General features: G+C 37.3%; 1 protein-coding gene across 8 annotated transcripts in view; it reads left to right on the top strand.

Moving 5' to 3' along the window:
- Positions 1-11569, top strand: part of AKAP9 (A-kinase anchoring protein 9) — a 125259-nt gene that overhangs the window by 51071 nt on the left and 62619 nt on the right. For 7 of the 8 annotated variants that reach the window (XM_068404447.1, XM_068404455.1, XM_068404453.1 and 4 more), the window contains 6 exons: positions 1588-1801; positions 2613-2692; positions 4299-4437; positions 4871-4992; positions 8055-8160; positions 8589-8787. In XM_068404447.1, the coding sequence (XP_068260548.1) occupies positions 1588-1801; positions 2613-2692; positions 4299-4437; positions 4871-4992; positions 8055-8160; positions 8589-8787 (860 nt within the window). The remainder of the gene's footprint in view (positions 1-1587; positions 1802-2612; positions 2693-4298; positions 4438-4870; positions 4993-8054; positions 8161-8588; positions 8788-11569) is intronic. The other variant, XM_068404451.1, reaches the window with a different exon arrangement.

The raw sequence follows: 11569 nt of genomic DNA, 5'->3' as shown, positions 1-11569 counted from the left end.
GCAATATAGAAAATAATTTACCTATGAAAATTTGTAGGAGCTTGCACTTGGAAATTTGCATCATATTTTTCCTATTAGCTGCTTTGAAGTACAGGTGCGTGGTCATGTGTGTGTGGCAGTGTGACCAGTGGTTGAAAGTGGTTACATGAATGACCAGGATGATAACCATAGTCAATGTGTATGAGGATGCTATTTTTCACTGAAATAAATACTCTTCCCTTACATTTAATTAAATCAACAACAACAGAAGGTAAGGAGAAGACGTCTAGAGCACTTCACACTTTGGTGTAGCATTTAACTTACTTGAGGTGAAAACTTACTCAGGACATAATTTTTAAACCTGTGATTAGTTTTTCCGTTCTCTAAGTACTCATTCAAACAATATAAAGAGATAATGAAACTCTTGACTTCTTCAGTCATCTTGTATCAAACTTGTGAAATATCAAACTTGTGAAATACTGATCTTCCATTAGCAAAATTTTTGTGTATATGCAGTTCTCTTCTTAAGAAATGTATCTGGATGTGAGTGTGAGAAATGTGTGAAGATACAGAAGTTATGCATATTGTGTGATTCTAACCAATCTCTTATGTTTTGCTGGAGAAATTTTGCTTGTATTTTTTGGTATGGTAAATTAATTGCAGGTAGTATGGAAAGGATTGCTATTTGCCAATGAAAATAGCTAAGTATTGAATTACCAGTATTTAATTAGGTGCTGGAATCATAAATCTGGGTTTAAATTTATATACAATGAAGCTGAATAGCATGCTGCAAGAAGTATGCAACTAAATTTTCTGTAGAAATAGATGTTAACCAGTCCTCTACTATTTCTTTAGATTGGTTTGGTTATTTCATGTTCTAAAAATCCATTTAACAGTGAACTAATACCACCACTACCTAATTTTATGTTGTGTTGTAGTTCATTCATTTCCTAAGAAATAAAATCACAAGCAAAGCCACATTGGAAACAGCTGTGAGATTATAGAATAGAGCTGTAGCTGTATAATGTAATATTTTATCTTTTTTAATGAGGATGTGATAAGGGTCTTGGAATTTCCTGCCATAGAACTAAAAAATCATTATGGTCCAGAAGTGTCTAAAAACCTTTTCAAACCTGGACTCTAAATAGCTCAGTATTGGCATATCCTAAACATGTTTTTGCTTTAGTAATAACATTCCCAAAAGTGCAGACTAGAACTACAAGCCTTGGAAATCAATGTTTTTAAGGTCTGCTAATAATACAGTCTTTTTTCTGTATTTGGAGTGAACTTTCTTAACTTATTGTGTTGGTAGTGATATTGCTCTTACTTAATCGGGATAAAATTTGTTGGGTTTTTATTGCTGCAAAATAGGAATTTAAGCATATTGAGGTTTGGTGATTTTAGTTTGATTTTTATTTTAAGTTGAAGAAGTGTCATGCTATTTTGTTACAATTCAATTTTTCAAACTGTGTATATTTAGATTTACCGAATGTTTACCATATATGCAGCATTCCATTCAACACGTTATTAATTCAGAAGTTCACAAGGACAGGACTTTTTTGTTTTCTTGTTTCTCACTCTTTGTAAAATGTGTATTTTTATTCAAAGACTGATTTACAGCTACAGATGGAAGCACAGCGCATCTGCCTATCCCTGGTTTATTCAGCTCATGTAGACCAGGTTCGTGAGTACCTGAAAGCAGAAAAAGAGAGTGCACTTTGCAGTCTTAAAGAGGAGCTTGTACGTTGTCATCTACAAGAGATGAGTGATCTTAAAAAAATGCATCACCTGGAGCTCCGGAGCTTGAAAATTCAACAAGCAGGTAACTTGACCAAAATTATTGGAGTGAAGCTCTTGATGTGAAAAACAGTGTCTTTAAAAGAAAACAAACACAAGAGTTTGTGCATGTAGCTGTCCAATAAATTGTTTTTACAGAACATTTTGAAGTGGTTTTGTACCAAATTGTTTACCCGTTACAAGTAGTCTATTATTCGGGGTACATAAAAAAAACCCAAAAAGTAATAATAATCTAAAAAAAAGAAAAGTGGAAGTATTACAACTCATGTTTTGCTATTTGTATTAGGTCAATTAATTGTAAAGAACTATATAATAGATTCACCTATAAGGTTGTATTCCTTATTGAAATAATAAGCACATGCGTCAGCAAAATATTTTTGGGCTTGTTTCATTCTCTGTTCTTTGAATTCTTGCATTGACTCCCTGCCCACATTAAGTAAGCTTCTTTGCTACTACTTCTTTGCTACTACTTTTTGCCTCAGTGAGCTTTTATGTAACCATGATGGTTTTCTACCCCTGCATTTTCTGTCATCCCATGATTTGCCCTTGTGTAATTTTTTGGCATAAGTTCTTTGCCCTCCAGTATGCTTCTGTAAAGTTTGATCTTTCTAGAGGTCACTGACACACAAAGCCATTTCTTAACACTTACTCCTCTTGCACATGCAGTTCTACCATAATAATTGAATCTGTCTGTGTGATGGAACAAGAAAGAGGGGAACAAAAAGCTATGTCTTTCTAAGCTGAAGACGCAACCTCACTAAGGCAGGAGATTAGGCCTTTGAAAAGTTATTGTGCATCTAGTATTTAAAAATAATATGAATAATTTGTATTCATAGATGATGAAGTCAAATCTACACAAAGACTTATAGAAAAGCTGAATGAAGCTGTAACTGAGGAATGTTCTAGGCTTGCTCAGGTAAGACTTAACAAAAAGCCTTTTTTAAAATTGAGATTTTGAAAATGAAAACTTATGTGTACAGTGAGTCATCGTATTTTTCTACATAATTTTTAACAGGTTTTCTTTGGAGCTTTTCTCTTTGCATTGATCTCAAAATAGAGACTGCTAAAACTGATCTTCCAAAATAACATTGCAAGGGGTTTTGTATTTTTTTTCCTAAACTGTTTATGTCCTTGTCCAGACAATTCTTCTGTCTTATACCTAGTCTTAATCTTCTATCTAATGTTCGTGTTACATCTGGTTCAGAAGTACTTTTTTCCTTTCTGTATGTCTCTGGCTATACAGTTTTGATTGGTCTGATGTCACGCACATATTGCCACACAGGACATCACTCTCTCATATCTGCACTAAGACAGTAATTTCTTTGATAGCTGCAGCATATCTTTCAAAGACTTAAAAGTGTCTTAAGAATCTAAAAAAATTGCTGTCTATATTGTTTTCAGTGACTAAATATTATAGTCAAAAATTGAAGCTTATTTTTAGTCTGTATTCTATTATCAGCTAGCAATGATACTATTTTGCCATATCTTTTTTTGTGGAGTATTAGTAATGGCCCTTACAGGTACTTTTTGAACAGCAATCAAGTTACTTGTTAAACTTATTTCTGGATAAATTAAGCTACTTTCATCATTCATTATAAGCCATGGTTTTCCAATCTTAAATACTTCAAATGGTTTGTTTTGGTGGTGTTTTTTTTGTCTCCTTCTTTGCTGGACTTTTTTTCAACACTTTTGGGAAAGTGGATAGCAGAACTTATTTACTGGAGAGATTAAGCAGGGCTCCATGACAGCTCACAGAAAGTAGCAGCTGAATGACAGTCTTTGGCATTCATTGTTTCACAGCTGGGAAGAATGCTGCCTATCTGTATGATTCCATGTTGAGCTTTTGGAGAAATTATGATTTTAATCTTGGAAGTTGAATTTGGTGTCTATTGAGTCCAAAATCTTTAAATAAAGAATCCCACTGTGTGCTCTAAGCAGGCTGTTTCTTTTCAAGTATCATTTATCTTCAGAAATCATATGGATAAATCTTCTGTTTGCCTACTCATTGTAAATATGGCAGCTGTTCTGCTGGCCACACAGCACCAGCAAACATGAGGCATTCTGTTCATGATATGCTTGAGTTTTCTTCTGCTATCCCCTTTTATCCTATTTGTTCAATACTTAAAATCAAGATGAATTGTAATCTCTATAAAAAGATACAAATTTCTTCCATAGGGAGTCCTTGTTCCAAGTAAAATTGCAGTTTATGAGAATGAGACATTTACAATGTAAATTTGCTTTCAGCATTAATAAAGGAGGCCTTTCCATGCAAGATTTTAATATTGGGCAGTTCCAAATTAAATAACCATGCTTTAGCTGAAAAGTATCTTCATACCTGTTTCTTTTAAAGATTGTCTAGGTTCTTATGACTCAACAGAACATCTATGCCATCATTTCCACAGAAGATAATACTCACAAAATACTACTTTCCTGACACCATTTTTGTTGTTTTCTTTGTGAATTGTGATTGATAAATTAATAAACAATTCTTCACTTTTTTTTTTGTTTCATTTGTTGTACAGGTTTTGTGTGACAATCAGAACGAACATTCTTCAGCTGCTGTAGAAGTTGGTGATAGGGAACAGGATATTTCCCATAGACCTGCTGCTGTGAGAGAAAAACTGAGTGTAGAATTACCAGTACAGAGAGGTCAAGCTCAAGGTAATGGCATTGTACTATCATGCTGGTTCAAAACAAATACTGATTTCAAGTATTTCAGACTGACAATTATGCCATTAGTTGTTCAGGTGCTAATTAGTATGCCTAAATAGCTGCTTTAGAGATTTCCTTACTGTTCTGAACCACTTTTATTTTTATTATGAGTATTTTCTTGTGCTGTTTTCATTATAGTGGAAACTGGTGAAAAAAAGTGTTGGATTTTTTTCTCCTTCTTTTGTAGAAGCAGCTAGCAGTTCTACCAAAAAACTAATATATATCAATATTACATAAAAATGCATTCAAAATTTGGAAGACACCTCACTTGTTTCTATAATATGTAAAGTTTATCAGATAATTCTTCAGTGGAGAACTTGTGAACAATTCACTGTATTAAAATTTATGGTAAAATCTTTGATTTCTTTTCTTTTTTTTGAAGTCCCTGGTTATCTGTGTAATTTCTCTGTGCAAGAACGTATGAATGCACTTCTACACAAGATAATGGAAGAATACAGTAGACTGAAAGCACTTCAAACACAGCTGATGAAGGACTGTAAACAGGTAAACTTTCTGTAGCATATGAGTATATGACCATTTGAATTTTCTCTGTTGCATGAATTCCCTCTGGATGAGGAAAGAATGTATTTGAAATTGTGTTTATGTATCTTGGTTAAGTGGCAGAGCAAGGCATTTGATAAAATGCAAAAAGCTGCTACCCATGTCACAGAACTGTGGAATGGCTGAGGTTAGAAAACACCTCTGGAGTTCCTCTAATCCAACCCCTTGCACAAAGCAGGGTCAGCTAGAGGAGGTTGCCCAGGACTGCATCCAGCTGAATTTTGAATATCTGCAAGGGTGGAGACTCCACAAGCCTGGTGGGCAACCGTGTCTTCTTCAGGGTACACATTCCCTGCTCTCTCAGCCTGTCCTTGTAAGACAAATGCTCCAAGCCCCTCATCTCCTTTGTGACCCTCTGCTGGACTCATGCTAGTATATCTGTTTCTCTCTCATACTGGGAGTGCAGCACTGGACCTAGCTCTCCAGATGTGTCTCACCAGTGCTGAGTAGAGAGGAAGGATCACCTCCCTTGACCTGATGACAAACACTCTTCCTAATGTAGCCCAAGAGGCTGTTGGACTTCTGTCATATGGCACATTGCTGGTTCCTGTTCAATGTGGTGCCAAGCAAGGCCCCTAGGTCCTTTTCTGCAAAGCTGCTTTCCAGCTGGTCAGTCCTCTGCATGTACTGGTGCACAGGGCTATTTCTCTCTAGGTTGCGGGACTTAGCATTTGCGTTTGCTGTACTTCATGATGCTTCTCAGACAATTTCTCTGTCTTGTTGAGGTCTCTTGAAACAGAAGCACAACCAGCTAGTGTATCAACTACTCCTCCCAGTTTTGTACAGTCTGCAAACCTGCTGAGGGTGCACTTTTGTCCCATCATCCAGGACATTAATGAAAAGGTTAAACAGTATTGATTCTGGTATTGAGCGGTTAGGTACACTGCTAGTTATTGGCTTCAAACTGGACTTTGTGCCACTGATCACAACCTTTTGAGCCCATCAATTCAGCCAGTTTTAAGTTGGCCTCACCATCTCCATTCTTCATCAGTTTGTCTATGGGCATGTAATGGGAGGTGGTGTCAAAAGGTTGGTCAGGTGTGATTTCCTCTTCATAAATCCATACTGACTACCCCCAAAGGGAGTATTTTCTCAGCTTCCTATGTCTGGAAATGGTTTCCAGGATTAATTGCTCTGTCACCTTCCCAGAGATCAAAGTGAGGTTGACTTGCCTGTAGTTCCTCATATCTTCATTCTTTCTCTTCTTGAATCACAGAATCACACAGAATCACAGAATGTTAGGGATTGGAAGGGACCTCGAAAGATCATCTAGTCCAATCCCCCTGCCGGAGCAGGATCGCCTAGACCATATCACACAGGAACGCGTCCAGGCGGGTTTTGAATGTCTCCAGAGAAGGAGACTCCACAACCTCTCTGGGCAGCCTGTTCCAGTGTTCGGTCACCCTCACCGTAAAGAAGTTTTTCCTCATATTTATGTGGAACCTCCTGTGTTCCAGCTTGCACCCATTGCCCCTTGTCCTGTCAAGGGATGTCACTGAGAAGAGCCTGGCTTCATCCTCATGACACTTGCCCTTTACATATTTATAAACATTGATGAGGTCACCCCTCAGTCTCCTCTTCTCTAAGCTAAAGAGACCCAGCTCCCTCAGCCTCTCCTCATAAGGGAGATGTTCCACCCCCTTAATCATCTTCGTGGCTCTGCGCTGGACTCTCTAGCAGTTCCCTGTCCTTCTTGAACTGAGGGGCCCAGAACTGGACACAATATTCCAGATGCGGCCTCACCAGGGCAGAGTAGAGGGGGAGGAGAACCTCTCTTGACCTGCTAACCACACCCCTTCTAATACAGCCCAGGATGCCATTGGCCTTCTTGGCCACAAGGGCACACTGCTGGCTCATGGTCATCCTGCTGTCCACTAGGACCCCCAGGTCCCTTTCCCCTAAGCTGGTCTCCAACAGGTCTGCCCCCAACTTGTACTGGTACATGGGGTTGTTCTTGCCCAGATGCAGGACTCTACACTTGCCCTTGTTATATTTCATTAAATTTCTCCCCACCCAACTCTCCAGCCTGTCCAGGTCTCTCTGAATGGCTGCGCAGCCTTCCGTTGTGTCAGCCACTCCTCCCAGTTTTGTGTCATCAGCGAACTTGCTGACAGTGCACTCTATTCCCTCATCCAAGTCATTATTGAATATATTGAATAGAACTGGTCCCAGTACTGACCCTTGAGGGACTCCGCTAGACACAGGCCTCCAACTGGACTCTGTCCCATTGACCACCACTCTCTGGCTTCTTTCCTTCAGCCAGTTCACAATCCACCTCACTACCCGATCATCCAGACCACACTTCCTCAGTTTAGCTGCGAGGATGCTGTGGGAAGGTAGGATTGGATTTATCTAGTCCTCAGAAACCTCCTTAAATCGTCATGACCTTTGAAAGATAATAGAGAATGACCTCTCAATAACATAGACAAGCTCCCTCAGCACTCCTTGGTGTACCATATCAGGCACCACCAAATTGTTCTTGTCCAGTTTTTTCCCTAACCTGATTCTCCTCCACCAAGGTTGTCTTCCTTGCTCCAGACTTCTATGCTCATCTCAGGGGCCTGGGATTCCTAAAGACAAATCTTATCAGTACATTTGGAGTTAGGTACTTCCATGTATTAAATAGAGTACACCAACCAGTTATATCTAGAGATGTTTTCAAGTCAAATGTACAAAAAAATATTTGTATGTGAAAACTGCATCTTGGGCCTGAGGAGAGTATTAGTGTCTCCCTCTCCTTGTTGGAGTTAGAGGAATTATGACTTAACAGTTTATATCCAGAGAGAGGAGTTTGAGATTTACAGTGGACATTCTGCACAGGCTGATCAACTAGCTATAAATGTATGTTTGGTCATTCAGGCTGTAAAATGAAGCACATTGTTACACTGGTGAGACTCTTATGTACTGGCTACCAACCTTACCTATAAGTTTATAATTACAGTTAATATTTTTGCATTTTTGATAGAGAAATTGTTGTTATTTGCATTTACTTGATTATTTTTTAGGTCAAAGAACCATGGCTATCTTCTTCAGAAAGGAAGAAAGAGGAGGAATGTAGCCATCTAGAAACAAGTAAGAAATGTCTGCAGACCCCTTCACAAGGTCTAATGGGTAAAAAGATGCATATACTGTTTTCAATGTCTATATATTCAAAGAGAGACAGAAGACAATGACTTTAAATTTTGACTGATTCATAGCTTACTACAATGTGAAGCACATAAGAGATTTTTGCAGATTTTGCAGTATGATACTCTAATTTTCTTAAATCTCTAGAATATTTTGGAATTATATTCTATGAAACAGTTTTGGTTTAATCTTTTTCAATTTTCCACAGTTAAAGTTCTGTTACCTATATTAAGTACAGTTTTGCAAAATGGAATATTAAGTTATAATTATTTGTTATGGAAAATTGATATGATATTAGAAGAAATTTTCAACTACAGTAATTATTCAGTCCATCACTGCTGATAACTTGGGGGAGAGTTAATTTATACTAATGTAATTTATTTCCTCCTCCCTTTCAAATAACCTACATGTAGATTCTCAGATTCAAGAATACTGTTCAAAGGAGATAGGAAACCTTAAAACACAACTTGAAGAACAGCATGCTCAAGAACTGGAACACCTCCCATCCTATTTCCAAGAGCAGCTGAAAGAAAGTGAAGAACAGAACACTACAGAGATTGTCCATCTGCAGGATAAGCTTCAGAGCGCTGGGGTATCCTCTGACCACACGAGGTATTAATTGGTTCTTTAATGCTTTTAACTTTGCACTGCGTACAAAAAGAAGTGTTTCAAATAACCATCCGTTTAAAGCTACGTGCTTTACTTCAAAATTTGAGAAATCGTTTACGAGCATATTACTCTTATGTTGTTTTGTTCCTTCAAGAGTTGTTGAGAGTGTTATGAAGAAATGACATAAACATTGCAAACTACATGGTGCAGCATTTAGAATTTATTACATTTTTTAGTTAATAGAGGAAGATTTGATAATTGGAATAATGCATAAATATTATTTCATATATACAAGCTTTTTAGCAGTAATTTCAAAACTTTCAACTCAACAGACCATTTTTAACCCTCAAAACTCCAGACAATGTGCTTTACATCTAAAGACACCTCGTGTAGCATAGTTGCATGAAATTGATGATTTTCTAGAATGATATGTAGCAATAAACTTTGTGACAGAATTGAAGTCCACGTAGCACGTTCTGGCTTTCATCAAGTCATGGGCTGTGGTACATACTCATCAGCCGCCTCCTGGCTCTGACCATTGTGGCCATTCAAATCTGAAAGAGGTGCAAGAGTCTTGGGGGTATCCTGACAACTGTGGAGCCTCCTTCTGTTCCCTGATTCTTTTACTGTCTCCTTGGATGGGTTCAAGGAGTGGTAGATGCTTTTGGTTGTGCTCTGTTCAGTGTCATCTCTGGTTTCCTGTTCTTCCGGTTTTGACCCTCGTATTCCTTCCTTTTGTTTCATGTACTATCCTACAAATCCACTCAGTTTCTCTTCATTTTTCTCTAATCTGAATCTCCCTTCTGTGAGTGAGAACTATGAGGGTTTGTTAATCAGACCAGTGCCCAACTGTAGAAGGGAAATGGGTAGACTCAGTGGCAATAGGAAATGCTACTAAGAAGGGAGGGAAATTGTCTAGATGTTTCTAGAAACTGTTAAGTATTTTATATACTTACCACAGTACTTTCTTAACAAGCAAAAAGACTGTGGTAGGATAAATCCTTACAAGCTGAGAGAAAAGAAGGTAAAAGTATTTTCCTTCAACCATGACCTATCAGAACCCAAACAGCTGTTTTTCCCTTATTGTTTGATCTCAGCCATCTGTGTTTTTCTAACTTTTAAACAGTTTCCCTTTCATTCCTTAAAATATGTTTCAAGTCTTGGAAGTAGCAAGTAAAATAACCAATTTTTTTCCTCCTATGAATTAATACTTGTATACACTTGTTTTGAGGTGAATAAGGCGTCCAAGTTCTGTAAATGTTTATGCATCTGTGAGACTGAGGCTTTATATTGTTGTTTTCCACTACCTGGAAACATTTACTAGCCTGCACTGAGTTTTGAGGGACTGTATGGCTTAATCAATCACTTTTTAATCCTTTTTAAAAAAAAAAAACAAAAAAACAAGCTATGAGCATTTTTAAAATGCATTTTGTGAAACTGTGTACTGCTGTATGTGTGTTGGCCAGGACAAGTTATAAATATTCATATACAATTTCTAAATTATTTTTAAATGGGTAGTTAGTGTTCTGATTTAGGCCATGATAACTCTTCACCTAAAATACACAAAACTCGTTGTACATATGTTTAGTGAGCATTTAGATTGATTATTGGTATTTATAAGCTAATAGTAGAGAATATATTTCCCATGAAGTTTTGCATTCTCTTAGCTTTCATACCTGAAGTTCAGATTTCAAACATTAAAATGAAACTGGGGGTTTACAGGAAAAGTTCCTAGATGAGTACATAAGTTGGTTTCCAGTAACCTGGTATGGAGGTCTGTCTCATTATGTCTCAAGCCTGAAGACGAGTGTCTTTTAATGGTGTAGTCAGTAACCTGTTGAATGATCTGTTACGTACTCAATCTCCATACATGGTTTGTTGCTGCATCTTTTAAACTAAGATCTAAGTAGGAGTATAGCTGTGGCCAAGCCTAGGAACGTTTTAAGAACATTTTCATCAGGTTGTATGTGCTATTGCCACATCAGAAAAGGAAAAAAATAAAAAAGGAAATCAGTTGCTACTGTTCATTAATCAAATTAAACATGAACGCTAAAAATAATGGGTTACTTGTTGTAGTTAAAAATGTCACAAGTTTTATAAAATTACCATTCTGGACTCCGTTTCAGGATTTGAGCAAAAGAAGAGCTTCATGGTCTGTGTAAAACCCTAGTGTAGTTAAGATTGTAAGTCTCATAGACAATAAATCTGCCTTCTAACAATCTATTTCGTACCCTGCCTTTTAGCAAGGGAGTCGTGTCTTTGTGGTAGCAGATCACAAATACTAGAGGAGAGGTTTTTTTCAGGTAGTTTGCTACTGTATCTTATCCTTTTGGCAGTGTATTTCTGTTAAGCTTTTTTCAATATGTAGTGAAAGGGTAGCTAGAGTTTTGGTGGTAAGTAGTGTTTGTTTAGTTTTTACTGATTTATAGCACTCTGAATATATAGAGCAATTCTCTTGGAAAAGACAGTCTGAATATATTTCAGCATATTGTTATCTAAATATAAAATGAATCATACTGGATTTCTTACTGCTTTCATGTGTATGCCTCATCTATATAACACAAGAAAGTGGTGCATCTGTTGATAAGCATCACTTTAAGAGAATCAAAATAAATACAACCATTTTCTAGGTGTTTTTATGGCTTCTTACACATAGCCATTCTGGTTTCTCTCATATCCTTATGATTCAAACAGGCGCTTTTGTCTTCATCTTAACTGTATGGTTACTGAGCACAAAATGTTCTCAGGTAGCTTTAAAGGTAAGTTGCTTGTGAGGTCCTTGGCA

This window comes from Nyctibius grandis, chromosome 7 (assembly GCF_013368605.1).
Source record: "Nyctibius grandis isolate bNycGra1 chromosome 7, bNycGra1.pri, whole genome shotgun sequence".
Classification (NCBI taxonomy): Eukaryota; Metazoa; Chordata; class Aves; order Nyctibiiformes; family Nyctibiidae; genus Nyctibius; species Nyctibius grandis.
The sequence above is the reverse complement of the archived record's forward strand: the minus strand, read 5'-3'. Positions and strand labels throughout refer to the sequence as shown.